Source organism: Alligator mississippiensis, chromosome 6 (assembly GCF_030867095.1).
Source record: "Alligator mississippiensis isolate rAllMis1 chromosome 6, rAllMis1, whole genome shotgun sequence".
Lineage (NCBI taxonomy): Eukaryota > Metazoa > Chordata > Crocodylia > Alligatoridae > Alligator > Alligator mississippiensis.
The window spans coordinates 25,729,126-25,755,611 of NC_081829.1; the positions used below are offsets into that span (position 1 = coordinate 25,729,126).

Consider the following 26,486-nt stretch of genomic DNA (forward strand, 5'->3'; position numbering starts at 1 on the left):
GCTGCAGGGTCCTGCCACTGGCTTTCCTTGGGTCCTACTGCCCCTGGCTCCTGTCATCTTTGACAGGCAGCCAGGAGTAGATAAATATTAATTTTCTAAATTTTTTAGGGGCCCTGCAGGCCGGATAGAATGGCCTGATGGGCTGAATGCAGCCCATGGGCTGTATTTGGCCTGCCCCTGATATACCTCATCTATAGATTCAAGGGATTAAAGGATCCATGCTTCATATCCATTCCTTGCTCTCAGGCTGCTGACAGAAAAGCTAGTCTTAGTGACTTACTACCTGGGTATCTGCCCTTTGGTAACCATCCTGAGCCTATCAAATTCTTCTTGCATGGGGCACCTAACTGTTAGTAGCTAGTGTCAATTTTTATTGTTATGTCTGTGCTGGATTTGCTTTTAATTCTTCTGGTTTTCAGGCACTGCAAACTTAGCAACAGAATATATTTATTTCTCTTTCATTTGTGATGTGTTTCCAAAAATTGTGAAAGAGAGGTTGGCCATCTAGGCATGGCTGCATTGACTGTCCTTTTTTCTGCAGATAACTGGTTGGTGGTACAGTGTGCGAACATCCGCGTCTCACAGTAGTGCCAGTGGGCATACTGGGCGCAGTAATGGCCAGTCTGAGGTGGCTGCTCATGCCTGTGCCAGTATGTGTGATGAGATGGTGGTCCTCTGGAGGCTGGCTGTTCTAGATCCAACCATCAGCCCACAGAGGTAAGCATAAGTGTCAGATAATCTTTGGAGCCAAGACCTGGTGGGTAAAGTTCCTTAAGTGGTACTCTTCAGTCCCGCTTATCCTTGTGGCATCTGGGCACAATTGCACTTTACCGTTTAGCAGGTGTATTATGTTATTAAAGCAGATAGTTCAGCTGTGAGTTCTTATGGTCTATATTGGTGTTCAAGGTAACCTTAATCACTTTTATTTTTAATTGCCTTCACTGCTCTTGCCTTAAACCCTATTGTATTTGTGTGGTTCTCTGTAATATGCATGGTCTTTTATCCCTTAAATGTGAGTTTTGGCTTGCACTTAAGACTTTCCTGATACAGTGGAAGTGTCTTTCTGGAATAGCACTGCACTGAACAGTTCTGTTCAGTTATACCCCAGACCTGTTCAGCCATAACGTTTCTGTATTTCCTAGTCATCTAGTACTACTTTGCATTGACTCTCAGACCACACAAATCAACCAAATGGCAAAACTGTTTATGTTCAGTTGTGTTTTTGGTTTTATCATGCTTTCCTTGCTATGTCTTCTAGTTTAGTGTAGATTGCTGATTTGGATCCTAAATGCTATATGTGTATGTAAGTGTATTCTTTATTACCAGTTAATATATTTAAAGGATGCTGGTCTACCCCATTCTGATAGTTCACTTGCTCTTGTTAGTCCATCACCCTTAGTGCATCAGTAAGGTCATGCTTTCTCTATTTCCAGTGGTGCTAAGTTGTATGGTCAAGTACCTTATTAAACTCAGGTCAATTACATTGGCAGTTCGCCTGCCTTCCTGTCCAGTGTCAGTACTGAGAGGGCTTATCCAGGTCAGTTTGACATGATTTGATTAAAAAATTTATTTAGGTTAAAGCCCGCTAGATCCACTGCATTTCTAATCAATATGTTTTAAATGTTATGTAGTATTTTTGACTAGCAGTTTCACAGGTTTGTATACCCAGAAAATTATCTGTTCTTGCTCTGTTCAAGGTTGTAACTGTTATGTTTTCTACAGTCCCAAGGAAACGTACTGTGACAAGTCCCACATATAGTGATCATTTTGGTGTGTGTGTGTAGTTGTTCAGGACAATCGGAAGTATCACAATTCATCCTAAAGCATTTTACCTTGCTTAACATGCACAAATAACCACCTTCCCCATTTAGTAAAAATTGAATAGCAAGTGTTGCTTTGATATTTCATGTTCAGACTTGAGTTTTGCACACTGATACCTTGGTTTGCAAAATATGCAAATTACAGTATGCAGCATTTAGCAGAATATTGTGCAATGCATGCTCTAGTATAAATTGTTATACATTGGAAAAGCTAAACTTAATCTTTCGGAAGGAAAAAAAGCATTTTTGGCATATTTTTAAGTATTTGCACACTTTTTTTAATCTGTTAACTATCATTGAACATGAATATAATGTCATAATTTTAGGGTACATCTGCTTAAAAAGGTGTTGTCTCTGCCTTGAATTTACAGTGTAAAAGCTTAAGGTAGACAAAGTAAAGTCAGTAGGAAACCAGGAATAAAGGTTTAAAACAGTGAGTCATGTCACACTGTCAGTAAAACAAGTTCTTTGTTCATATCTTCCCTTTTCTGTAGTGTGTGAATCTCCTAACATTCTGGTCATTTGATACATTCCAAATTACTAAAAGGTTCTGCTTTGTCATGGATAATTCAGGTGTTTTTTACTTTCCCGTTCTCCTACCATTTCAATACAGTCACCAAAAGGGATATGTTCTGCCTTGGTTCAGCTCCTTTGTAGCTTTTTATTCTCACTCCTTCATGCTTCTCCAGTGGATCACAATTAGACTTGCTTCACTCTTCCTAAATTGTTGCAGGTTCCCCCACAACCTTTTTGCTACCTGTTCTTTGAGTAACTCCCCCACCCCTTTCTCCTACAAAGCCTATTTGATTAATCCATGCCAGCCTATTCGCTAGCTAATTGGTTTGCTTAGCAGTCAAGTGGAAACAGTCCATTCTGTAGAGCTCCTTTTATCCCAGACTAATGTGCTTTGAGACTTAATGCTTAACACCCTTACTTGGTGTACTTCCATATTATCTTGCTTTTGAGACTAAAAGTATTTGAAAAGATTGAGAAGGTCTGTGCGTGTAAGTCCTGTCTTTGGAGCCTGTAGTAGAGCTGTGTTGAGAAATTTGGATTTTCCTAGTGATTTAGGAATGCACTTGCTCCTTTCTAGTTACTGTCTCCATGCTTATGGTCAAAGTGAAACAGGCTGGGAAGGAATTTTTTCCTGGCTTGAATTGTTGTGGGATCTTCCATTTTTCACCCTCTTCTAGCTTGGGTCTGTGATTACCTGCTAGGATCATCGGGACATACCCTATCTAATCAGTTCTACTGCAGTGGCCCTGGGCAATGGTGATGCCTTGGTCTTTCTAGTTTTCTGCTTGTTGTAAACAAGTTAGACTCCAATTTTTCAATCCTCAAGAGACTAACTCAAGTTATTGGGCTCACTCTTGAGGTATCTGGGTGAAATAATGGGCTTTATATAGAAGGGCAAGCTAGATCATCCACTGGTTCCTTCTGTCCCTAAATTATGAACCTGACTGTAGGCTTTTAATACTCAAGGGAGGAGGATTTGATATTCTTGAGTAGAAGTATTAGCTTCAAGAGCTATGCAAACCATTTGAATTTTCTTTGCTAGTTGTTAACAGTTTGGACATGCAGCAGTTCCCTGTTGTAGTCCTGAGTGCAGTGGTTCTCAGCTTCTTTGGTGACAGGGTACCCTTTGCCGTTTTTTAATGTGATGACACCTCTGGTTGAGAACCACTGTTAGTGTTGCCTCAGTTTACTTCAGTGCTTCTCAACTAGGTTCTGCTGCCTTCAGGTAAAACTGCCCTGTGTGTCTGCTGCACAGCCAGTCTGTGCCCATGCACACAGAGTCCTGCTGCATTATTGATTTATTGGCGGGATATTTCTTCGGGGGGGTTCCTTTATGATCCTTTGATTGGCCTGAAGCAGGCAGGAACTGCCTTGTGCTGTATAGTCCCCTTTCAGTCTGTCCCATCTGTGCTCCTTCTGGAAACAGAGGTTGGTGGATGGATCTGTCCCATGTGACTGTTTCTGGGAGGAGCATGGGAGAGGCTGGACTGGGAGGGCTATAGCAGCTCAGCTTCTGCCTGCTTAGGCTCATCACAGTCTTAATGCAGCAGGAGTGTGCATTCAGGGGAGTTTGACCTGGCTGCTGTCATGGCATTCAGTGCTTGCCTTGTTGCACCCCTTGGGGGTGGGGAGGAAAGGAGCTTGTGGCACCCTGTTTGGAACTAGTGCCTTAATATCTCAGCAGTGTCAAAGGTCATGACTCCAATGTGGTAATTGCAAGATTTCACTGCATTGCAGCTTGATGTGCTTCACCCTAAACTCCCAACTTGCTGCAAATGTTCAGGTTTGACTTGGCAGCATTTTGCTTTTGTGGCGCTGGCCTAGGTAGGAGCTGATTGTTGACTTGTCTATTTCCTTTCCCTAGACAATTTTCTGACGGATTAATGTTGTTTACACTAACTCAGCAGAAGAGGCCTTTGACAGAGGTATTCTATGAGTTGAGGGTAGTCTGTTGTTAGTGCATTTTGTGGCTCCTTTCTGATCTGTCCTCTTCCTCCTCCCCACTAGGCGCAGGGACCTTTGCACCCAGCTCAGACAGTGGCAGCTGAAGGTCATAGATAACGTCAAGAGAGGACAGCACAAGAAATCCCTGGAGAAACTCTTCCAGGGTTTCAAGCCAGCTGTTGAAGCTTGTTACTTCAACTGGGAGGAGGCGTATCCCATCCCTGGCATTACCTACAGCAGCACTGACAAGAAGAACTCATTCTGTTGGGTGAAGGCCATTCAACAAAGGAACTGCCGGTTGCAGTGTGTGGAAACCACCTGTGAAGCTGGTAGAACCCCTGGACAGGAATCTGGAGGAATGTGTCTGCAGCCAGGGGACAGAACCCGTCCGTCTTCTCAAGAACCAGCTGTCCGTCCGAAGGAGCTCATTGGGAAGAGGAAACTGGTCTCTGATGCTCCTCAGAGGGTTTTAAGGCGACTTTCTGCAGAAGGAGATAAAGCAGTTTATAAGACAACAGTGGGGAAAGCCAAGCTGCCAGTAGGGAAAAGCTTGGCCAGTAAGCATAGTGGGAAACGACGCATGAGCAGTGAAGATAGCTCTCTGGAGCCGGATTTGGCAGAGATGAGCCTGGATGACAGCAGCTTAGCTCTGGGAGCAGAGGCCAGCAATACATTTAGTTTCACTGAGAGCTCCCTGAACAGAAGTTACAGGGACACTTTTGAGGATGATGGTGGCGTGTACTTCTCTGAGGGACCTGAGCCCAGCATCAGGAGTACTCCCACTGCCAAGAAAAATCCAAAGGATCCTGTGGGAGAAATGGGCAGTGGGGATGACGATCTGCCTTCTGCAGATGAGAACAGCGGTGGTGCAAGCCTGAAGCCAGAAGAAGTGGGAGAGAATGGTGCAGCTGGGGGAGGGGATGAAGGGGAGGAGGAAGATGATTACCAGGTGTACTATCTAAATCCACAGGAGGTGGCCAAGGAAGAGGATGATAAGGCAGAGGTAGGCAATGAAGAGGAGCAGGATATCTTTGCTGGCATAAAGCCACTGGAACAGGAAAACCGAATGGAGGTGAGAAAATCTAGTTGCAAAATTGTAATGTAGGTGTTTTAATTTTCCTGTATGTATTGCATATGCAAACTGGTAGAAGTGTATTGCTGCAGTTGCAAAATCAAGTATTCAATAGTTAGGAAATGCCTGAATTGAGGCTGTCTGGGCAACCTTAATTCAGTCTCCTTGATGGTGTAAACCATGATACCATCATCAGTTATAGATCCCATTGTTAATGTTCTCCACAGGGCTTATGGTTCAGTCAGTGCACAGGATGGACTGTTGGTGACAAATGAGACTTGTGTAGTGAAGACTATACAGTGGTGGGACTCCTGCCTTTCTTTTTGCAGGAGCTAGAAGGTATATAGTGAGTGAGACAGACCTGCAAGAAGAGAAAGCAAGGTCCCAGGATTAAGGCAATGGAATGCTGCCGTGGGTAATTGGCATCTACCTCTGACACACTTTCTATGTAATGCTGAGCAAGGCACTGAACCACGTTTTTAAAGATGGCCTTGTTAATTATGTGACTCTTCTTTTCTGGGTGCCTGCCTGGTTTGCAGAAGTGCTGAGGTGTCAAAGCTACAAGTATAAGTACACTATATGTGCTTAAAGACTTTATCATATAAAACATATGCTTAACAAAGCTGAAATAAAAATCGCAGAGGCACTCATTATTGAATTTCCTAACTCCTGTGTACTTGACTTTTTTTCTGCCTTACTATTTTTGTAGCGTAATTTGTGTGTTAACTACCTAGACTTGTGCTATTAAGTAAAATAAATCTGAGCCACAGGATGACACTTTTATAGTAGATCAGCAGAACTGGAAATTTTCAATCTACCACACAGACCTTTCCACTTGAGGTATTGGTGTAAATGACTGCAGTAGTAGATGTTGTCCTCTGTAAATCTGTTAGTAAATAGGAAGCTGAGAATTGATGCTTTTGCAAGGATGTTGCACAGATGTTGCCTGACAGCCCATTAGCAGTGAGACTTTGGTTCCCTTCCAAGTTCTGCAGTGGAGTATGCTCCAGTGTCCATTCTTCTCAAATGTGTCCCTTTTCCCCACCTTCTTCAGTGGTCCTAATCCTGCCTCTTTCCTACCCCTAAGATGCTGCTTCCCCCCCCCCCCCCCCAATCCTTTTCTGCTCATTGAGCCAGTCCTGTATGGGTCCTCATCCATTTTGTACACCCAGCCACTCCTAGTTTCTCAGCAACCTAACTCCTTACCCCCACTCCAAGTATTCCATACTCCCACCAGTTTTCAGTTCTGCCCCAGGCTCCTTTTTTCATTGTACCCAGCAGGGCAGATGTGGAGAGCACAGGAAAGATAGGTTCCCTTCTTTGGGTTCTGCTGTCTGGCCTTGGGATGGCACACACAAGTCCAGGGGGACAGTTGCACAAAAAAGTCCTGCTTTCCCTCGAACTGGAGCATGTCAATTCATGACAGAATTCTTGAAGTGTTCACTAGCTGTAAGCACTACAAGTCTCTACAGACTCTGTATGAACTGCAGTTGCTTTCCTAATGCTTACACCTTGTCCAAACTTGGGCAGATTTTCACAGAGACAGCAAATGACAAATCCCTGTTTCCCCAGTGCCAAATCTTAAGTGTTTGCTCCAAAGCTTTGGGGCACCAGCATTTATCAGGTGAAAGCTTGTCTGAGTTTAATGTTAGCAAAGCAGAGTGTTTTCTTCTGCCTCCTCGGAAATGGCTGGATTATTTTAGAGGAAATTTAAATTGAGGCACACACTGAGCATAGAAGACTTCAGCCCTAAGATGTGGGCAAATGTTACAAGATAAAGGCTGGCTAAGGTATAAGAAAATGAAAACAGAGTTGGATAATGGGAAGTCACAGGCAACTATAACAGACTGTGCCATCAGTCCTTGGAAATGTGCGCAGAGCTTTGCAGACGGAGTGTGCCTGTGGATGGCAGAGGAAGTAGGATGCTAAGAAAAGCAAAGTAAATGGAAATAGTTAACATGACAGATTGGGCTCATTTTTGACAGTTGTGTTTTTCCCATTCCATTGTGTTGGTGCTTCGAGGGAAGGGGATAGGGGCCATATGCAAGAAGGCATGGCTCTACAAGCATTTGACCCAAGCCTGAACTGAGGTCAGCTTGGAACTTAGGTTTCAGTGACATTGAGAGAAAATGCTTAAGATAGGCTAGCCATGGGAAACAGGCTGAATCTGATAATTTGTCCCTTCATTTGCAGATCCTCTTTGCCTGTGCAGAGGCACTCTATGCACATGGATACAGTAATGAAGCCTGCCGCTTAACTGTAGAGCTGGCCAGGGACCTACTCGCCAACCCTCCTGATCTCAAGGTGGAGCAGCCACCAACCAAGGTAGAGAGAGTACTTGCCAGCATTGTGAGCGGAAGGGAGGGTAGGCAGGGCTGCCTGGGCTCAGAAACCCTCACTGGGATGCAGAATGAAACTTTGCTGTTCAGAGAGGCTGAGGCACAATAGTCACTGAAATCCATCTAAATATGGCTGCATTTTGCCTGAACTTGCCTTTAACCCTTTTTGGATTGGGCTTCTCTGCTTGTTCAGTAGTTTACTTGGCAAAAAAATGGGCTGTTCTGTGTGTAGGGGAGAGGGAGGGAGTCTCAAATCACCAGTCACTAGAACCTATATCTTTCTTCCCTGGTTGCCTTCCTTTCTCTGGCCTCTGCTTGTCCCTACCTAGCTTGGGCCTTGTCTTTAGGAAGCCACCATGAGCAGCACCCCTGTTGGATCAGTGTGCATCTGCACCAGTGTGGGGATACTTTTTTTGGCGAGTGTGGTGCATGCTGAATCCTGCACTTGCCCCGAGTGCCACTTCTGTCCCCTGCCCTGAGTGCTACACATGGAGGCTGCGTATACCACTTGTTTCATGTGGTGCAAGTTGGCCACCTTTGATCTACACCGGGGCTGTCCAACTGGTGGTCCATGGGCTGAATGTAGTCTGCAAAGAGTTAAATTGTGGGCCCCTGGGGTTTGCCTAGCTGCTGCTTCCCCCCCTCCATTGTTTGGCTACAGCAGCAGCTGGAGTCTCTGGGCTCTCCCTTCTAGTCTCTGCTTCCTGTCCCTACCCCAGAGGGTGGGGCAGTTATGGCAGCATGGGGAGCTGAGGGTGAGCCCAGGGTGCATAGTGGTGGAGTGCATGTGGTGAAGCAGTTGGCGGGGTGTTGTGGGTGCACAGTGCAGGCAGGGGATCATGAGCTTGTGGTGGAGGGTGTCTTTTGGGTCAGATGGACCAAGGGGACTATGGGTTCTGTGGTGCTGCCGCCAGGGCATGTGGCCTATGAGGTATGTGGCCCTGAGCCATGTGGAAGTCAGACAGCCCTAATCTACACCTTCTGTTTTAACTATCAAATTGAACACAACATGTTCTAACATGTTTTATATGTCTACATGGTCCTGGTTAAAAACCAGCACCAAGAATAGATTTGCCTTTATTGCAGCTTTATACACTAGTAGAGCAAAAGCTCTTTGTAAGTTGAACGCTTGTGAGCCAGAGCATTTTTAGTTTTTGGCAGGCTCTGCTGCAGATTGTGGCTCCAGCCCTAGCCCCACTCCCTCCCTCACTGCTGGGGACTCGATCTGCCTTCCCTGCCCCCAGTGGCAGTGAGGAAGTGGCAAGCCCTGCACAGCTGTGGTGGGGGATGAAGCCACCAGTGGTTCATCCGGGGGGTGCAGGGAGTGGGGGGCATTGCAATCCAGGAGGGCACTGGGGGGAGGGGCATGCCACTGGATGTGCCTGTGGGGTGGAGCGGGTTGCAGGCTGGGGCTGGGGCAGCACTGGGCTATTCCCAGCCAGGCTGTGCTCAGGCTGGGCAGCTGCAGCAGTGGCTCTGGGAGCAGAGCCATGGGGTGGGCTGTAGCCCCCCTAACCCCTGCTCCTAGCGCTGCCACCAAGCACAGTGCGGGCCATGCCTGGTGGGAACAGCCCAGTGCAGCCTTCCAGCCCACAGCTGCAGCCCACCCTGCCCTGTGCCCACCAGCCCTTGGGTGGAGGGAAAGGCTGCGCCCAGCTGTTGCTGCCAGGCCTGGCCTGCGTTGCACTTAGTGACAGTGCTGGCAGCACGGGGGTTGTGGGGGCTATAGCCCCACTCCTACCACTGCCGCAGCCACCTGGCCTGAGCACAGTCCAGCCTGGGAAGAGCCCTAGCCTGCCCTGCCCCATGTGCCGATCCTGGGGCACATGCCCCCACCCCCACCTTCCTCCCTGAGCCCCCTGGACAAGCCACTCGTGGCTCTATCCCCCACTCCACCCTAGCTATACAGGACCTGCCCCTGGCCCAGCCCCACTCTGTACCTCAGAGCTGCTGGCACTGCCCCATGTTTGGGCGGGGGCATGTGCCCCTGCAGGCTGTGCATGGTGAAGGGGGCCACTGCTGCGGGCTAGGCTTTGCACCTCAAGCCCTGCTGCACGTACCCCCCAAGCCTCGGCCCCTTCCCTTCCCCACCTACTGAACCGCTGGGGGGGTGGAGGGGAGGTGCACGCAAGTGCTCAGCCCCCACAGCCCGGGATTGACTTCGAGGCTCCAGGGTCCACCGGTTGATCCTAATCAACTGGTTGGAAAGAAGGCAAAACGTTGTATGGGAGCAGAGGTTGAAAGAAGCCATAGAAAAGTGTGTAGAGCCACTGGAGACTGGATTTCTTGGCACATGGAGATGAGTGCTAAATTGCGTCCCCACTTCACTATCTGAGAAACTGTGGCATTATGGGGAGGGGGAGCAAAGGCAATAGAGGCAGGAGAAAACAGTGCTTCCAGGAAAATAAGCAAGAGATGTCCTGAACTGTCAGATGGGGAGGAGAGGAGGGTGGGCCAGGGTCACACCCTCACACCTGGGTTGAATTTCTTTCTATAAAGTGAGTGTTAAAAATTTACTCCTTAAACAGGGGAAGAAGAACAAGGTGTCAACCAGCAAGCAGACATGGATGGCAACTAACACCCTGTCCAAAGCTGCTTTCCTGCTAACTGTGCTGAGCGAACGTCTGGAGTATCACAACCTTGCCTTCCGCATTGGCATGTTTGCCCTGGAGCTACAGAGGCCACCAGCCTCTACCAAAGCCCTGGAGGTAGGAAGTGTCCCGTAAAAGGGCCATACCCATAAGCAGTGCTGGGATTTCCCTTCTGAGTTCTTTGTATCTGGTCCTGCCTTCAGTGTTGCCTTCAGAACTAGTTGCTAGGGAGCCAAATGATACCTTGAGGGTCCTGAATGGGTTGTTGATTTACCGAAAATTTGTTGGTACTGGATGCTTCTACTTCAGATGCACTTTGAGCCAAATCTTCAATGAAAGAGGACTTAGGTCTTCTCCGCAGAAAGTTGCATAGACTTGTTCTCAGTGGTGAATTTAACATTATTTAAGTTGGAGTTTGAACCAGTTTTAATTAGCATTTGATTTTGGTCTGACTGGCTTGCTTACGTTTAGCTTATCTTTTCCTTATAGGCTTAAGCTAAACTGAAAAGTCACTCTTAAACTGATGTATGTATTTCTGGTGCTTTGACTAAATCATTTACACCTTAGGGTAAACTGCTGCAGTTTATGCATGTAGACAGGCAGCAACTCCTGCCCACCTTTTATACTTGGATGTATAAATGCATGCACAGTTTTGGGTACACAATTACATATATGGTTAAATACTGCTCTCAGGGCCCCTTTCTTAAAATTAGGTTCAAGACTTTGCACATTTGATTTGAAGCTCTTGTCAATCTTTTTGACCACACAGAGGTGGTGCTTTCTTCCGAAGTGTACAAGTTTGCTGGGCCCTATCAAGAAATAGACTTGTTTTTCTGAGGTGGCCTACACTGGTACATAAAGGGCTCAGCGAGACCATTAAATGTGGGGCTAACAGTCACTAACCTAAACTGTTCTCCTCCAATCCTAATGCATTAGGAAGGCTAGACCCAAGATATAATATCCTATGAGGCAACAGTCTTTGTTTCAGTTGAATATTGATGTCCTTGGCCCAGTTCTCCTCCTGGATAGTCCTTTCTGTTTCAGGCTGTTGTATTGCATAAGGTAGCAACCTTCTGCAACCTTCTCTTCAACATGTCCTGGTGAAGGCTGACTTCACCTTCCTCCCAGCCATGCTTCTGAGCGATTGTGATTAAGTTGTGCATAGGGAAGTAGTCTAGACTTGCACATCCTATACAGCTGTCTCCAGCTGAGCACTGTCCGTCCTCACTGTTGTGCCTGTGTAGGGGGAAGAACGCAGGGGTGATTTAGAGTTCAGTGGATTACAAGGCATGTAATCTGAATCGATCTAAACTTTTTCTGCACTTGAATATCTATAGGGCAGGATGGTTGTGTACCTGGGGGTCTCTGCTGATGGCTTCTTCTTGTGTTTCCTTGCGGGCACCCCCAGGTGAAGCTGGCATACCAGGAGTCTGAGATTGTGGCCTTGTTAAAGAAGATCCCCTTGGGCACTAATGAGATGAACACTATTCGAGGAAGGGCTGAAGAGCTGAGGGAGGGGACCTTGTGCGATTATCGCCCTGTCCTGCCACTCATGCTGGCCAGCTTTATATTTGATGTCCTGTGCACTCCAGGTACTGTCCCCATTGGTTTGTGTGCACAAGGGGCTCCAAACCTTGGGGACCAAAAGAGGCTTTCGGACCAAATCTGTACCTGCTTTACTATGGTTGCAGCACTACTGACAGTCCCTCCAGTCCGCTGCCAAGGTTAGGTTTTCTGCTGCAGTTCCCTCCCCATTGCTGTGGATCTCTCTGCACTGTGATAGAACAGATATCCTTTCTGGGTCCCCTTCCATCAAAAAGAGTTGGAATCTTACTGTTTTGGGGACCCTGGTTTTGCCCCATAAAGATTATCTTGGTTCCTTTCAAGTGATTGTGGCCCCAGTGCTACTTGGGCTGGGGGGAAATGCATTCACTAACCACCAAAAAAAGAGAACCTGTGACTATAGCAGAGCTGGATAAGCTAGGAGGGGACTAGTTCAGAAATGGAGGGAGAAAGCTTGGAGGCCAGTGCTCTGACCTTGGGTCTGACTTGATGGTTTGGAATGGGAGCATGGGGAATGTGACAAGTCCAGACAGCTGCCAGGAATGGTTTCTGCCCTGGGATTCTACCTTCGTAGAGCTGAGCATTGATTAGTCTCTGTCTCTTTCCAGTGGTTTCTCCTACAGGGTCCAGGCCCCCAAGCCGTAATTGGAACAATGAAATGCCTGGGGACGAAGAACTTGGTTTTGAGGCAGCTGTTGCTGCTCTAGGTAAGAATTCAGCTCTCTTCTCCTCTACCTTGTGAAGAAAAAAGTTGTTTCTCATTTATGTTATGAATCCCAGGCTACTTTGAGCAACAGGATTTAAGTCCTGTTGGTTTGTGTCCAATCTGCTATGGAAATTAATGCGTTTTGGAAGAATTTTGTTGGAGCTGGTGAAGGGAATCTGGGACTTGGGTAATGTTGGGGATCTTTATAATGTCACATTTGAGGTCTTTAGGCAGAACTGGTTGGTGGGGAGTGGGGAGAACACAGTTAAGGACTTGAACAGACTAGAGGGCTGGCAGAAGTACTGTGTTCAGACTTCCTTGTTGCTGTTTGGTGTGAAAGAAATGCTGAATGAATAGCTGGAATGGGAAGTGTTCAGAGAACAAAAGGCAGTTGCTTCAATTGGTATTAGTAAATGACCTAATTCTTGGCCTCCAGGTTACCTGCAGGCTTATAGTACCACGTACACATGTGTAAAGGCCTGTCGTACAAATTACTGCAGGGTAATTGAGAGTGGGGATTTACAAAATGGCAGCTTCTCTGCAGTAACTGCATGTAGACCTGTGGTGGACATAAGCTAATCCATGGTAGTTCACCCGTCTTTCACTGAGGGGAAGCTATCATAGTTAAGAGGATGCACAGAAGCTGTGACTGCAGATCAGCTGACATTCTGTAAATCCTCAGTGTCCTTACACCTTGCAGTAACCTGTTCACATGCCTATGCTCAGTAATAGCTTGTGTATGCATGGTCTTTGGTTGGATGGATTGTTAGCAGAAATCTTTCCAGAAGGAAAGATGCATTCATGGTGGTTTTTGAACTTCTGCCAGTGGCAGCTGCAGAACCTGGGAAGGGGCAAAGAGTGAGCACTTGGCATGTCTGGCTGAAGATGGGAGTGTGTCAAGCTGGTTTAAGCTCTTACTGAGCACTGTCAGATTCATATTGCTCTGGCTGTCAGAGTGCAGAGTTCTGGGGAAGAACTTCTGCTCCCACTCTTGAAGCACTAAATTTTCTCCTGTTAACCAGAGAAGTCAGAAGACCTGTTTTCCTTTCTAATAAGGAGAGATATGCAAAGCAGCCTGGGGAAGGAGATAAAATGCATCAGATGGGATTAAACTTCATGGGTTTGCCTGTCTCTTCATCCTTCTTTTCTGTCCTGCAGGTATGAAGACAACTGTCAGCGAAGCAGAGCATCCGCTGCTGTGTGAAGGCACTCGCAGGGAGAAAGGTGATCTGGCTCTGGCCCTGATGATCACTTACAAGGACGACCAGTCTAAACTCAAAAAGGTGTGTCCTCTGAAAATCAAGAGCTGATGTCTGTCAAGTACAGTGTGACAGGTGGTGTTTGGTTTTGTTATTAGAATCAGGATTGTCAATATGTCTGAACCAGTGATTCTCAACCAGGGTGATGGGGCACTCCAGGGTGCCTCCTCATCTTTTGAAGGATGCCCTGAGATGTGAGGAGATAAGCAGTCAAACTAAGCAGATAAGAGCAGGTTCAGGCTTGTCCCAGATAAGAGCAGGTTCAGGCACTAGTCCATTCCCACTGCCTGGCCTCTCTGCAAGGAGGTACATACAGTAATCTATAGAATAGTTTTTGAAATTGGGTGCCACTCAATTTACAAATGTTATGGAGAGGGGCCTCAAGTCCACGGAGGTTGAGAATTGCATGTCTAGACTTTCTGAATTAGTCAGGTTCCACCCTCGAGCTGGTAAGGTTCATTGTATTACTTAATCTAACTTGCTGTGTGCTGCCTGCATTTGGTCTGTACCCTCATTCACAGGCCTCTGGCCCAAGGTTTTTGATGTCCATTCTGTATCTGGCTTCCAACCTAGCTCAAGGGTATTGGCCTCCATTCTCTGCCTGACCCAAGGAATGTACCTGTGTGGGGGGGAGGTTGGACTTCTTGTATATGGTCTTAGTGGCAGTCCCCTGTGACTCTGATACACGAATAGAAAAGTGTAATAAAATTTCGCTTCATAATATATCCCATTGCCATTATGCTATCCACTCCTCTCTCAAATGCTGTTGAAAAAGACAATTGTACATTACAAGTAAAAGCTGCTGTTGCAGCTTTGATACTCATTACATTTAGAAATACTTCTATTCATATACTATATCTGCAGTGCTTTCTTATTCTCTTAAACTAGGGACAGACATTTCCTGAGCCTGAACTGATTCAATCTTTGCAGGTTAGTCTAACCTGCTTAGGCTGAATCAGTTTGTAACTGTACAGACATCCCCTCTGGACTGAAAGAAATGCAGGCACATGCCTGCAGTGGCTCAGACTAGAAGCTGGGGGGCACTAGAGCAGTCCTCCCTTCCCTTCAACAATGCTGAGCTGAAGGGGGGTGTAACCAGGCCCCAGCAGGAGGCTCTGATTAGAGAGGGGTTTAAACCCCCCACCCTGCCTGCACTGACCCAGGCTTTTTGCTGCTTGCCGCTCAAGGGGCAGGAGTGTTGCCAAACCTTGCATCTCTTGATACTGAGTTTTTCAATCTCCATCTTCCTGCTTCAGACTGTCTGCAAACCAGGACATTTTTAGTACCTTTCTGTGTCCCCTCTTGAAGACAGATTGCAGCAACAGGTTGTTTATTGGCCCATCAAGCTCTGCAAAAGAAAACATCTCTCTCATTAGTTTCAGGCTCTTATCTGCAGGGTGCATTTGCAAGCCACTTGCTGTCCGCCCTTTGTTCCAGTGAAATTGGAGACCCACACAGACACCCATCAGTATTAGCTAGCATGGAGTGGGGGGAGAGGGTATGGCTAGATGCCTGGTCCCTGCTGAGAAAGGTATGGGAGGGGGGGATCCCTGCTTGAGCAGCCAGCTGAGGGTGAGGGTGGGGGTGTGGAGCAGGGGGAAGTGTGGCAGCTGCTGCTGTCCCTCAGCCAGCCAGAGCAGTGATAATGCTCTGGCTTGGAAGGAGAGGGGTGGGGCCACCCCTGCTCTGCTCTGCTCTGCTCCAGCAGACAGCAGCCCCTCCCCCCCCCCCAAAAGGGCATGCCAGGATGCTGGAGGTGTCTGGTTTAACTTTAACCAGGAAGGGGTCTGGGACAGACATTTCATAAACCGGTTTGGCCCAAATCAGTTAAGTCTGATACTACATTCAGTCAGGCTTATCTCAAACTGTTTTCAGCCATTTTGAAACTGGTTTATGTACACTGAACATCTGTTCTGTTACAGGTTTAAACCAGTTTCTGATCACTTCAACTGGTTTGTGTAATGCCTGTCCCTAGCCTTAGGGAAAAGAACAGGAGAAAAGTTTCCTCTTAAAAAGGAAGTTCCTTCTGCTGCCTTTTTTACTATTACTAGTTGCAATTGTCTGCCTGTGACATTACCAACTGTGTACGTGTTAATTCTCAGAGTTATCAAAATTGATTATTTCCGTGTTGGGGCGGGACAAAAGTGGACACAATTTTTTTTTAAGTTGTTTTCATACAGATGTTCCTCAGTAGCTACTAATAAAAGGGGCTTCAGATTTTTCAAAATAGTAGAATTCATACACTGGCATTCCTCCCATGTATAAAAGTACTTATGTGGTAGGTCAGTATTCTACAAATGAGGGGCATAAGCTTAGTGAGTTGGTCAAGGTCACTTGTTAAATTTAGGCAAAACTGAATAGAATCTAAATCTCCATCACCCTAGTTCTGTGCTTTAACCACTCTGACTATGAGTTGTCTGGTATTGAATGATGGCATATTTTTAATGATTGCAAGTATTGTTTTTAATTTTTTATGGTGTGTATAAAATCTGCTTCTTTACATAAGGGTGTAGAGCAGAGGCAGGTAAAGTCCAGCCTGTGGTCTGGATCTGGCTGGCAGTGGACTCCATTTCCCAGCAGCCCCTGTTCACAGGGCTTGGGTCAGTTTCCATGGAGACCCCAGCAGCAGCCATAGGCAGGCCAGGGTTTCTGTGGAGACTGGCCCCAGCAATGGCAGCACCAGCCTCTTCCTGGTGTGGAGTGCTGTGCTGAGGGCAGGAGCAGGGGGGAGCTCAGCTGCTGCTGCCTGTGCAGGGTGGGTGGCAGTGGCAGCGCCACTGGGAGGGGTGCCTACATGGGACTAAAGGGAATTTTGGGTTGACTGTAGCTGCGCAAGCCTATCCCCTACCATTGTCCCTGTTGGCAAGGCATGCAGCAGGGTGGGGAGCTGCTCTGGATCCAGACTGGGATCTTGCGGCAGTGACAATGTGGTCCAGAGCTGCAATCTGCAGCCTGCATACCCCGGGCAGGGGCGTGCAGGCAGCAGATTGTGGCTCTGACCTGGCTCCAGACCTCATTGTCACTGTTGCAAGGAGCCGGGGCAGAGTTGCAATGCACTACCTGCACACTGCAGATTGTGGCTCTGGACCACACTGTCACCATCACAAGATCCCAGCTCGGCTCCGGAGCAGCTCTGTGCCCTGTCAATGCTGCTGGGGCCGGTCTCCACAGAAACCCCAGCTTTGCACTAGGGCACCATGGAAACCAGCCCCAGCTATGTGGACAGGGGCTGCTGGGAAATGGAGTCGTGCCACTAGCCGGATCCACCGTTTTGCCCACCCCTGTTGTAGAGTCATGTGAGTACAGGCTGATCTCAGGGCACAGAGACTACTTTTTTTTTACCAAGAAGCAGGGCGTGTATTTTGTTTGAACTGTTATCTAATGGAATTAATTTTGTCCATTAAAGCTGAATGACTATCTTGCTTACATCCCTTAAAATGCTTTGGTGTTTTCTCACTCATCTGCTAATCTCTGGGGGGGTTTCTCACTCTGTTAAAGATTTTAGACAAACTGCTAGACAGAGAGAGCCAAACGCACAAGCCCCAGACGCTGAGTTCCTTCTACTCCTCCAGCAAGCCCACAGTAGCCAATCAGAAATCTCCTTCCAAACACGCTGCCCAATCCACTACAGCAATCCAGCAGCTTCCAGGGTCTTCAGTCACACAGCAAGCAGGTGTAACTGCTGCAGTCCAGAGCAGTCCTTCTGAAAGCTTTGTGGAGAAGAGTGCACAGGGTAAGATACCTGCTCCAGTGGAGCCATGCTGAATGTTCTGTTCTTGTTTGATGAAAAGAGCTAAGGTCCCTGTTTCTTCTGAGAAGCAGCCAGGGCTGATGTGACAATCAAACAGTCAGACCATAACACTAGAATACTGTTGACAAACTACCTTGCATGGAGAGGTAACAGAGTGGCTGTGTAAGCTCATTCCTTAGCTTATTGCACACCAGCTTGCCCATCTAAATGGGTAGCAGGTCAGTGTCAGCCAGTCACTGAGCTCAGTCCATTTCATGCCCCGTGCTGGTTCTGAACCACAAGACCATTTTCTTTACCTGCTAAGTTTAGTAACTCCATTTTTGATGCCCCCATGTTTCTTGAGTCTGCTGCTAAAACATGCACATGCAACACCTAACATGTTCTAATACATTCCCATATGTTCTTCAGTATTTGCAGGAAAAAAAGTTATGGCATGTTTGGGAAGGGCGAGTCCCTTTGATTTTCTTTTAAAAGAGAAAATAATTTTGAGGTATGAATGAAAGGAGGGATTAACATTGCTTTGTTTAAAGCTCTTGTGTGTAAAAACTCTTCAAGATTTTTTACCAAAGAATAATGGACAATTATTCACTCTTTTGCTACTTTTTGTATAAAGATCCATCTAAAATGCAGTTCTCTCAATGCATGTTGTAATTGAAAACTTAAAGCAATTTGTGATAACTGTGATACAAGGATAATATAATAAAGGATGATTTGGATTTTTTTCCATGCCTGTAATTGAAACAAATGACATTTAAAAGTTTGTGCCAGAAGATGAATCCTGGCTCTTGCTTCTTGGTAACATTCTGATCCTCTAGAGCAGGGGTAGGTAATTATTTTTGGCTGGAGTGCTGAAAAAAAACACAATGCCTACCTTGGAAGGTGCTGGAGTGCTGACATGTCAGAAAAGCAAAACAAGGGAAGGGGGTACATGTCAGGATGCCCTGCTTATGCTCCTTGCCCCCCAGCCCCAGGCTCGTGGCTATCAGCAGCTATCCAGAACCTGGGCCAGCTGCAGCCGAGAGGCTGCAAACAGCTGCTGTGGCCCTGGCCCCGGGGAGGCAGCAGATACTGGTGATGCTTCCCAGTGTGCTGCCCTCAGCACCACTCCCTGCTCTGCTGCCCTCCCCTGGGTCCTCTGGAGCACAGTGTGTGCAACCTACAGTGGCAGCACACAAGGAAGCTGCTTGCTGCTGCAAGCTCCACGCTGCCCAGGTTGCGCTTCCCCTGTGTGCACAGGAGCAGTGTGGGCTGCACGCAGGGTTGTGCCCCTTGCTGCTGCCCCTGCCCGCAGGGGAGGTGTGGCCAGGGCAGCGGGGAGCTTGAAGTGGCAGGCAGCTTTCTGCGCCCCGCACTGTGCCCTGGTGCACTGGGTTTCTCACACTGCTCTGCAAAAGCAGTGGCAAGGGCAGCACAGTGGGGAGCATCGCTGGTATCTGCTGCCTCCCCGGAGCACAGGGCTGGATCTAGGCTGGGAGACAGCTGGGGCTGGGGCTGGGAAGCAGCAGCTGGCCCAGGTTCTGGGTAGCTGGTGATAGCCACAGAGCCTGGGCTGCTTGCAGCAGGGCTTCCATCTTCCCAGCAGCCCAGGCTCCATGGCTATCAGCAGCTACCCAGAACCTGGGCTGGCTGCAAACAGCTGCTGCCTCCCTACCCCAGCCCTGGCTGTCTCCCAGCCCTGGGCTTCAGGAAGGCAGCAGGTGCTGGCACTGCGCCCATTGGGGCCAGGCTGGGGCAGGGAGGCAGCAGCTGTTTGTAGCCTCCCGGCTGTAACCAGCCCAGGCTCTGGGGTAGCTGCTGCCAGTTATGGTGCCCGGGCTGCTTGCAGCAGGGCTTGCAGTCTCCCAGCCACCTGCAGGGAGCAGCCCGGGTATCTGGCTGGCAGCAGCTACCCAGAGCCTGGGCCAGCTGCAGTCGGGAGGCTGCAAACAGCTGCTGCCTCCTGGCCCCAACCCCAGCACATGCTGAGGAAAATGGCCTTGCATGCCATGCTTGGCACGTGTGCCAGGGTTTGCCAACCCCTGCTCTAGAGTTAGTGAGGTGGGGATGGAGAAAGATCAGAAACACTCCATGTAAAGTGCACTTTCAGCCTCAGGCTGGATTTATGTATGCGCAACTCAAATACATATCAACGCACCCAGGCTACTCTGGATCAACATCAGACCCCAGTGTCTGCTAGATTATCCTTCGTAGTTCAACTCATTGTTATATTTCTGAGTTGTATTTCTACTGAGAAGGGGAGTGTTTGTGCTTTTCACATGGACTGAGTTGTTCAGAGACATCTGGCTTTGCATGTCTCAGGATTGGTTTCTGTGCATGTTTTTGCTTGTGTTGTGCAGAGAGCTCTCAGAGGTCCTCTTGTGAGCCAGCTGGGGAGTCCAGTGTCTTGAAACAAGAGGGGAAGGTCCCCAGTCGTCTGGCTCTTGGAAACAGAGGTGGATACAATGGAAGATGCTGGGGCTCACCTGTTCGACAGAAAAAGAAACACACAGGTATGAAATAATTGATTCCTGCTGTATCCAAAGCTGTGTCAGCTCTCTGCGGGGCTAAAGCCCATGGAGCAGGATGCCATGTTTTTGGGCTCAGTGCCAAATCTGAGTGAGCTTGTTGCCCTTCTTGCAGCTGTACCTGGGAATTGGATGGGCTGGAGTGTAATTCTTAGGACTATGGATGGAGAAGATTTCTGTGTGTTATATGGGGTGCTCAATATTGCACTTGGACCTTAGACATTTGCCTTGGGTTAATCACTTGGAGCTTGTGGATTCAGTACAGTGGTGCTGGATAAACCAGCAAGTTAACTATTTATACTCTTTATTTGTATTCCTATTTTAGCCTAGTAAAGAAAAAAGCTCTGTGGCTGATCACACTCAGTTACCTCAATGCTTGGTCTTCAGTCAGGTGTGGGGCTGACCTGAGGCAGAGCTTGCCCATTGACATATTTGGCTATGGTGTTGTAGGCATGGCCAGCATTGACAGCAGCGCTCCCGAAACGACCTCTGACAGCTCTCCAACCCTCAGTCGGCGGCCACTGCGAGGGGGCTGGGCAGCTACCTCCTGGGGCAGAGGGCAGGACAGTGACAGCATCAGCAGCTCTTCAAGTGACTCGCTGGGTTCATCATCCTCTAGTGGCAGCAGGAGAGCCAGTGGTGGAGCACGTGCAAAGACCGTGGAAGTTGGCAGGTATGCTGTCATACATTCCTTCGTAAATAGCATGCAACCTTGGTCTCCCTATGAGGGGCCTGGCATGGATACAGGAGAAATGCCTACCAGAGGGAGCTTGCTTTATCAGCTCCTGACCCTGTGGAGTTTTTGCACTCCAGCTAAACAATTTGTCCACTGCTGGCTCTTGTATCCTGTCTTTAGGTACAAGGGGCGGCGGCCAGAGAGCCATGCGCCTCACGTCCCAAACCAGCCTTCGGAGGCAGCTGCTCATTTCTACTTTGAACTGGCCAAGACTGTCCTTATCAAGGCAGGTGGAAACAGCAGCACATCCATCTTCACCCACCCATCCTCCAGTGGTGGGCACCAGGGGCCCCACCGCAACCTCCACCTCTGCGCCTTTGAGATTGGGCTCTATGCGCTGGGGCTGCACAACTTTGTCTCCCCCAACTGGCTCTCTCGAACCTACTCCTCCCACGTCTCGTGGATCACAGGTGAAGGCAGCATTTGTTAGGGTGCTGGTGGGCTGGGACCTTGTTCTCAACAGCACTGAAGAACATTTAGTTCTCTATAAACTATTTTTATAGATGCTCCTTGCTAATCTTGTAAGTCATTGGTATAGGTACATGCCTGCTGTGACCAAGAACAGGCAGTAGTTGGCCAGGGTTTGCACAGCACTGCTACTTTTGCCCTGGGGAGTTACTGAATTGACCTGCTTTTTTGACTGTGCTGTCACCTACTGCAGTGACTGGCCTTCATTTCATTTCCCAGAGGGGAGCTGTCTACGCTGGGGAATGCTGAGCACCTGTCTCCTGCTGCAAGAGCTGACTGGTGCTGCAGTGAGGCACTGGCAGGTAGTGTGATGCTCTCCTCTTCTCTCTGGTTCTCAGGACAGGCCATGGAGATTGGCAGTGCAGCCTTGAACATCCTTGTGGAATGCTGGGATGGACACTTGACGCCTCCAGAGGTGGCCTCATTGGCAGACAGGGCCTCAAGAGCCAGGGACTCCAACATGGTGCGAGCGGCTGCTGAACTTGCACTAAGTTGCCTGCCTCATGCCCATGCCCTGAACCCAAATGAGATCCAGAGGGCCCTGGTGCAGTGCAAGGAGCAGGTGAGCACCACATGCTTGTGGCTAGTTAATCTCATGGGGTCTGGACATCTTAGGGAAGCAGCCAAGGACCTGGGTCTTTTTTCATAGTTTCCATGGGTTCTGCTGTTTTCTGTTTCGGTCCTTGGCTGTAATCTCATTTGTCTATGCTGTAGCAGTCATGAGCTGCCAGCTGCACCAGGCAGTGTTTGTTATTTTTAGACACATTGCTCATGGTTTTTTCTGTACCGTAGTTTTCTTCCTTCTCTCATGCTGTTGGGTTTTTCTTCATTCTCTGCCATGACCAGGATAACCTGATGCTGGAAAAAGCCTGCATGGCTGTGGAAGAGGCGGCCAAAGGAGGTGGGGTGTACCCAGAAGTCCTGTTTGAAGTGGCACACCAGTGGTACTGGCTTTATGAACAGACTGTAGGTGGGACCCCGGCACAGAGGGAAGGAGCCACTGGCTGCAGTGCTAGTGGTGCCCGGGCAGCCTCTGAAGCAGCACGTGGGTTGACTGACAACAGAGTGACCTCTGAACCGACCACAGTGACAGTGGCAGCTGCTGTGACGGCAGCAGCAACAGTGGTGCCGGTGATCTCTGTGGGGTCGACCATGTACCAGCAGCATACGATGGCAGGGCCAGCAATGGCGCATGCACACACACAAGGCCTCCACCCTTACACTACTCTCCAAACCCACATACCCTGTAATCCCCAATATATTGGACATCCTATCCAGCACATGCCACGCCCAGCAGTCTTCCCTGTGCCTGGCTCAGCATACCCCCAGGTAAGTCACCACCTGTGGCCTGGCGGTCTTTAGTTCTTCCTCTTCATTCATGGTAACTTACCTCAGCAGTTCGTAGCATTGCTGGGGTGTGGAGGGCTGGGGGTGAGAAATCTATGGGTGAGAGCCAGAATCTATTGAGTTCCAGTCTGTTTTGTCACTGACTCTGGTTTGGGTAGCTCCCTATACCTTCTGCTTCCTCTAGGGATCTTCACCTTCAAAGGTGGCTAAGCAGACAACGTCCTGGGAGAATATTAAGTGGAGTACAAGCTACTAGCATGACAATTTTTGATACCCACTTCCTGGCAGCATATTATGCAGTTGATAGAAATGCCTCTGACTTGAAGAGCTTAGTCTAAATAGCCAGTACAGAGGGATATGGAAAAAGGCTTTCTCTATCAGTTCTTCTCAGAGCTGGATGAAATATTTCTGTTTAATTCTACTTGGATTTAAATTGAAGAGGAGCAAACTTGTGCACTAGCATCGTTGTGACTGCTGCACTCCAAGTTAAGTTAGGGGTGAAGTGGCTCTGGCACTGGGACTTCCAGCACTCCTGCACTGGAATTGTGGGTGTGCAAGGCTTATCTAAGATCACTTGTGAATGGACCTGGTGCCCTGGAGGCAGATGTGACTGCTTGGCCTCTTTCTTTTCCAGGGTGTCCACCCAGCATTTATAGGTGCACAATATCCTTACTCGGTAACAACGCCATCTCTGGCAGCTACAGCAGTGTCGTTCCCGGGGGTGCCAGTTCCATCCATGACACAGATCGCTGTGCATCCATACCACACTGAGACAGGACTGTCACTATCTTCCAATGTAGCAAGTGAGTACCTTGGTTGCAGCTTGTGCAATGAACATTTGGGGAGCAGTCCTTGTGGCTGGCTCCCAATGTTTCCTACTGCTCATTTCCTGCTAGTCTGGAATAGGACTGTCACTCCTGAAATGTCCCACAAGTTCACCACAGCCCAGAAAGACACTGAGGTCCATGACAATGCATTACAGGTTTCCCTGGTGTTGTAATAGGGTGTAATAAAGCAAAGAGAACTGAAGTTGCCAGCATGTCTTGGCTCCTCATACTAAACTGAGCAAGAGACTTGGCAGTCTGCTTCCGCGTAGCTGGATGAGCTTTATTTTCTCCCTCATCTTCTTGTCTGTAAGCATGCCTGAGTAATCTTGACAGGCTATGCAGTGCTTCTTGGTCAGCTGGCAGGACCTGTTTGAAGCATCAATATTTTTGTTAAAGGTTTCCTCTACCCCACAAGAACTTTGATGTAGCAGGTAACCCTAGGCGAGGGGGCTCCTCAGCAGTGGGGAGGTTAGGGAAGGTTAGGAACAGCCTCTGAGTAACTGCTTCCAGGCTGCCTTCTGGCTGGGCCTGTTGCTAGTATGAAATGCAGTGTGGGAACAGCTGTTGCATGTGGCAACTGCTGACCTGCTGCTGCAAGACATGCATCTGGTAGGGGATGATTGGCTCGCTCAGTTTCACCATCATTTTATATCTGGGTGAGACGGGAGGGTATTACTCACAGAATGGTGCTGGCATATGTGCACAGGCCTAGATATGTCCCATGGAGTGCCAGTGCCTTGCAACTTATCGTTCTGGGAAAGGCATGTTGACCTCCCTTATGCCAGATGCATAGGAAAAAGGGACTTCTCTGTCTGATATTCAAAGGGCACTTCCCTCACTTCAGCATAAAAATGACTAGAAACTGTGGGGAGGTCTCAGGATCTTTCACCTGCCTGATCTGGCTCAGCACAACCACTTGCTTTTCAGCTTCAGAATTGAGCTTTGGGGGAGTGGGCTGACCCCTAGTTGCAGAACTGTTGCCATTCTTTCGTGGAGTCCCAGACCCTTGGAAAAGGAATAAAATCTGTCACTGTCTGACTTGTAGGAGTTCACCTTCTCCAGTTCTAGTGCTCTGCCCCTTCCGAAGCACTGTGTGGCAGGTCAGGAAACACTGGCTCATGCAACTCTGCCTGTAGCTTTGGTGGACAGTCATCTCCCCCCAGCTTGCCTTGGAATGCAGCATGGGTTTTGCAGTGCACTGTGGACTGAGTTTACCACCCTACTGCCTGCTTAGCTATTAAGGTCAGACTGACTTGCCAGAGATGCACATTTCAGGGGCTCAGCTCTTAATTAACTTATGAAGAAGCAGGGACTATGTTAAAAGAAACATGAAGAAGAACCTGGAAGGCTTCCCAGGCTTGTGTAGCAAGATAGATGTTAGAGGCATATAAGGAATCTGTGAAGTGATTCATTCATATGTGAATGGCATCCTCTGTTCACATATGGCTGGGGCTCTTATGTGTGCTCTAGTGTCTTTCTCCAGGGTTTTGATAAGCTCTTATCCCTTGGTAATGTCCAGTTTGACTTGCTCTGTCCCTGTATGTGCTGAGGAGATGCAGTGCGCCAGTTCTATCATGAGTTTTTTGGGAATAGGTTGTCAGGTCTATCCTCTGCCCTAAGAGCAAGCACTTGAGCGTTACAGAGCCATTTCAGACCTGTCCCTGCTGATCTAGCATGCGTGCATGGTTACTTCTGCCAGCACTGCTGGGAACCCTGCTGTCATCTCCATGGTAGGAAAAAAAAGTCCATGGTTGCCTTAGGATAGTGCTCACTATAGTGTGCACTGATGGAGTCGCAGCTGCTTCTCAGTGAGAGGATTTCAGAAGGCTCAGTAGAGGTATGGCTGCAGGTAGGACTGGTCCCTTGCCCAGGGTTCCACCTTTCTAGGCTACTTAACAATGATTGTCTTAATGACCTTCTCAGCCAGTTCTCAGTGGGTGAAACCTGGGCAGGTCACACTTTGAGCTTACTGAAGCCTGGCAAAGACATTTGAGTCAGCAGCTCCCATAAACCCCACTACCCTCCTGAGCTTCCCACCACTCTCAGTGCCCCCAAATGTCACTTTCTTCAAGAACGTTAACAAACAAAAATGTAAAGATGGTGGTTGGAGTTTTACATACTATGTCTGTGGGGCAGTATCTAGAACAGGGTAGGTCTGTATGTAAACAGTCCTTTAGGAGACTGTTTGGTTTTATGCAAAATATGGAGTTCCTACCTCCTGTCATAAATTTCATAGACACTAGGACTGGAAGGGACCGCCCCCTGCCCACAGGGTAGGCAGTCAGCAGGGGTCAAATGATCCCAGCAAGATAGGCATCCTAATGATTCTTAAAGGAATCCAGAGTAGGTGCCTGCACCACCTCTGAGGGGGGGAGTCTATTCCAGGCCCTGGGGACTCAGACAGTAAAGAAGTTTTTCCTTATGTCCAGCCTAAAACGGCCTTCCAGGAGTTTGTGACAGTTGGACCTAGTCTTCCCTTGGGGTGCTCTGGTGAACAGGTGTTCTCCAAGTTCCCAGTGCACACCCCTTATGTACTTTATAGGCTGCCATCAAGTCACCCCTCAACCTATGATTTTCCAAACTGAAGAGTCCCATGGCTCTCAGCCTCTCCTCATAAGGCCTGCTCTCTTGTCCTCTAATCATTCGTGTGGCTGTATTCCAGCTGTGGTCTCACCAAGGCCAAGTAAAGTGGGAGGATGACTTCCCAAGTCTTGTTTGAGATGCATCAGAAGATGCAAGCCCGGGTTTTGTTTGCTTTGTCAGCTGTGGCATCGCATTGATGATTAATGTTCATCTTGTGGTCAACCATGACCCCTCCCAAGTCTCTTTCAGATGTGGTGCTAGCTAGCGTAGCACTGCCAAGCCTATGAGTGTGATGTGAGTCCTTTCTCCCAAGGTGGAGCACCTTGCATTTATTGGTGTTGAATGCCATCAGGTTTTGATCTGCCCACCTTGTAAGCCTGTTGAAGTCAGCCTGGATTACCGGTCTATCCTTTGGGGTGGCTGCACTTCCCCATAGTTTGGTGTCATTTGCAAACTTAGC

At 48.3% G+C, this 26,486-nt stretch overlaps 1 protein-coding gene across 9 annotated transcripts in view; it reads left to right on the plus strand.

Annotated features, from left to right (window-relative positions):
* Positions 1-26,486, plus strand: part of ZSWIM8 (zinc finger SWIM-type containing 8) — a 91,533-nt gene that overhangs the window by 56,677 nt on the left and 8,370 nt on the right. For 8 of the 9 annotated variants that reach the window (XM_059729726.1, XM_019497101.2, XM_059729727.1 and 5 more), the window contains 14 exons: positions 542-717; positions 4,344-5,352; positions 7,546-7,677; positions 10,220-10,399; positions 11,691-11,874; positions 12,454-12,552; positions 13,710-13,834; positions 17,309-17,543; positions 19,898-20,050; positions 20,516-20,738; positions 20,922-21,211; positions 21,608-21,831; positions 22,116-22,598; positions 23,251-23,419. In XM_059729726.1, coding sequence (XP_059585709.1) covers positions 542-717; positions 4,344-5,352; positions 7,546-7,677; positions 10,220-10,399; positions 11,691-11,874; positions 12,454-12,552; positions 13,710-13,834; positions 17,309-17,543; positions 19,898-20,050; positions 20,516-20,738; positions 20,922-21,211; positions 21,608-21,831; positions 22,116-22,598; positions 23,251-23,419 — 3,682 coding nt within the window. The remainder of the gene's footprint in view (positions 1-541; positions 718-4,343; positions 5,353-7,545; positions 7,678-10,219; positions 10,400-11,690; positions 11,875-12,453; positions 12,553-13,709; positions 13,835-17,308; positions 17,544-19,897; positions 20,051-20,515; positions 20,739-20,921; positions 21,212-21,607; positions 21,832-22,115; positions 22,599-23,250; positions 23,420-26,486) is intronic. The other variant, XM_014601458.3, reaches the window with a different exon arrangement.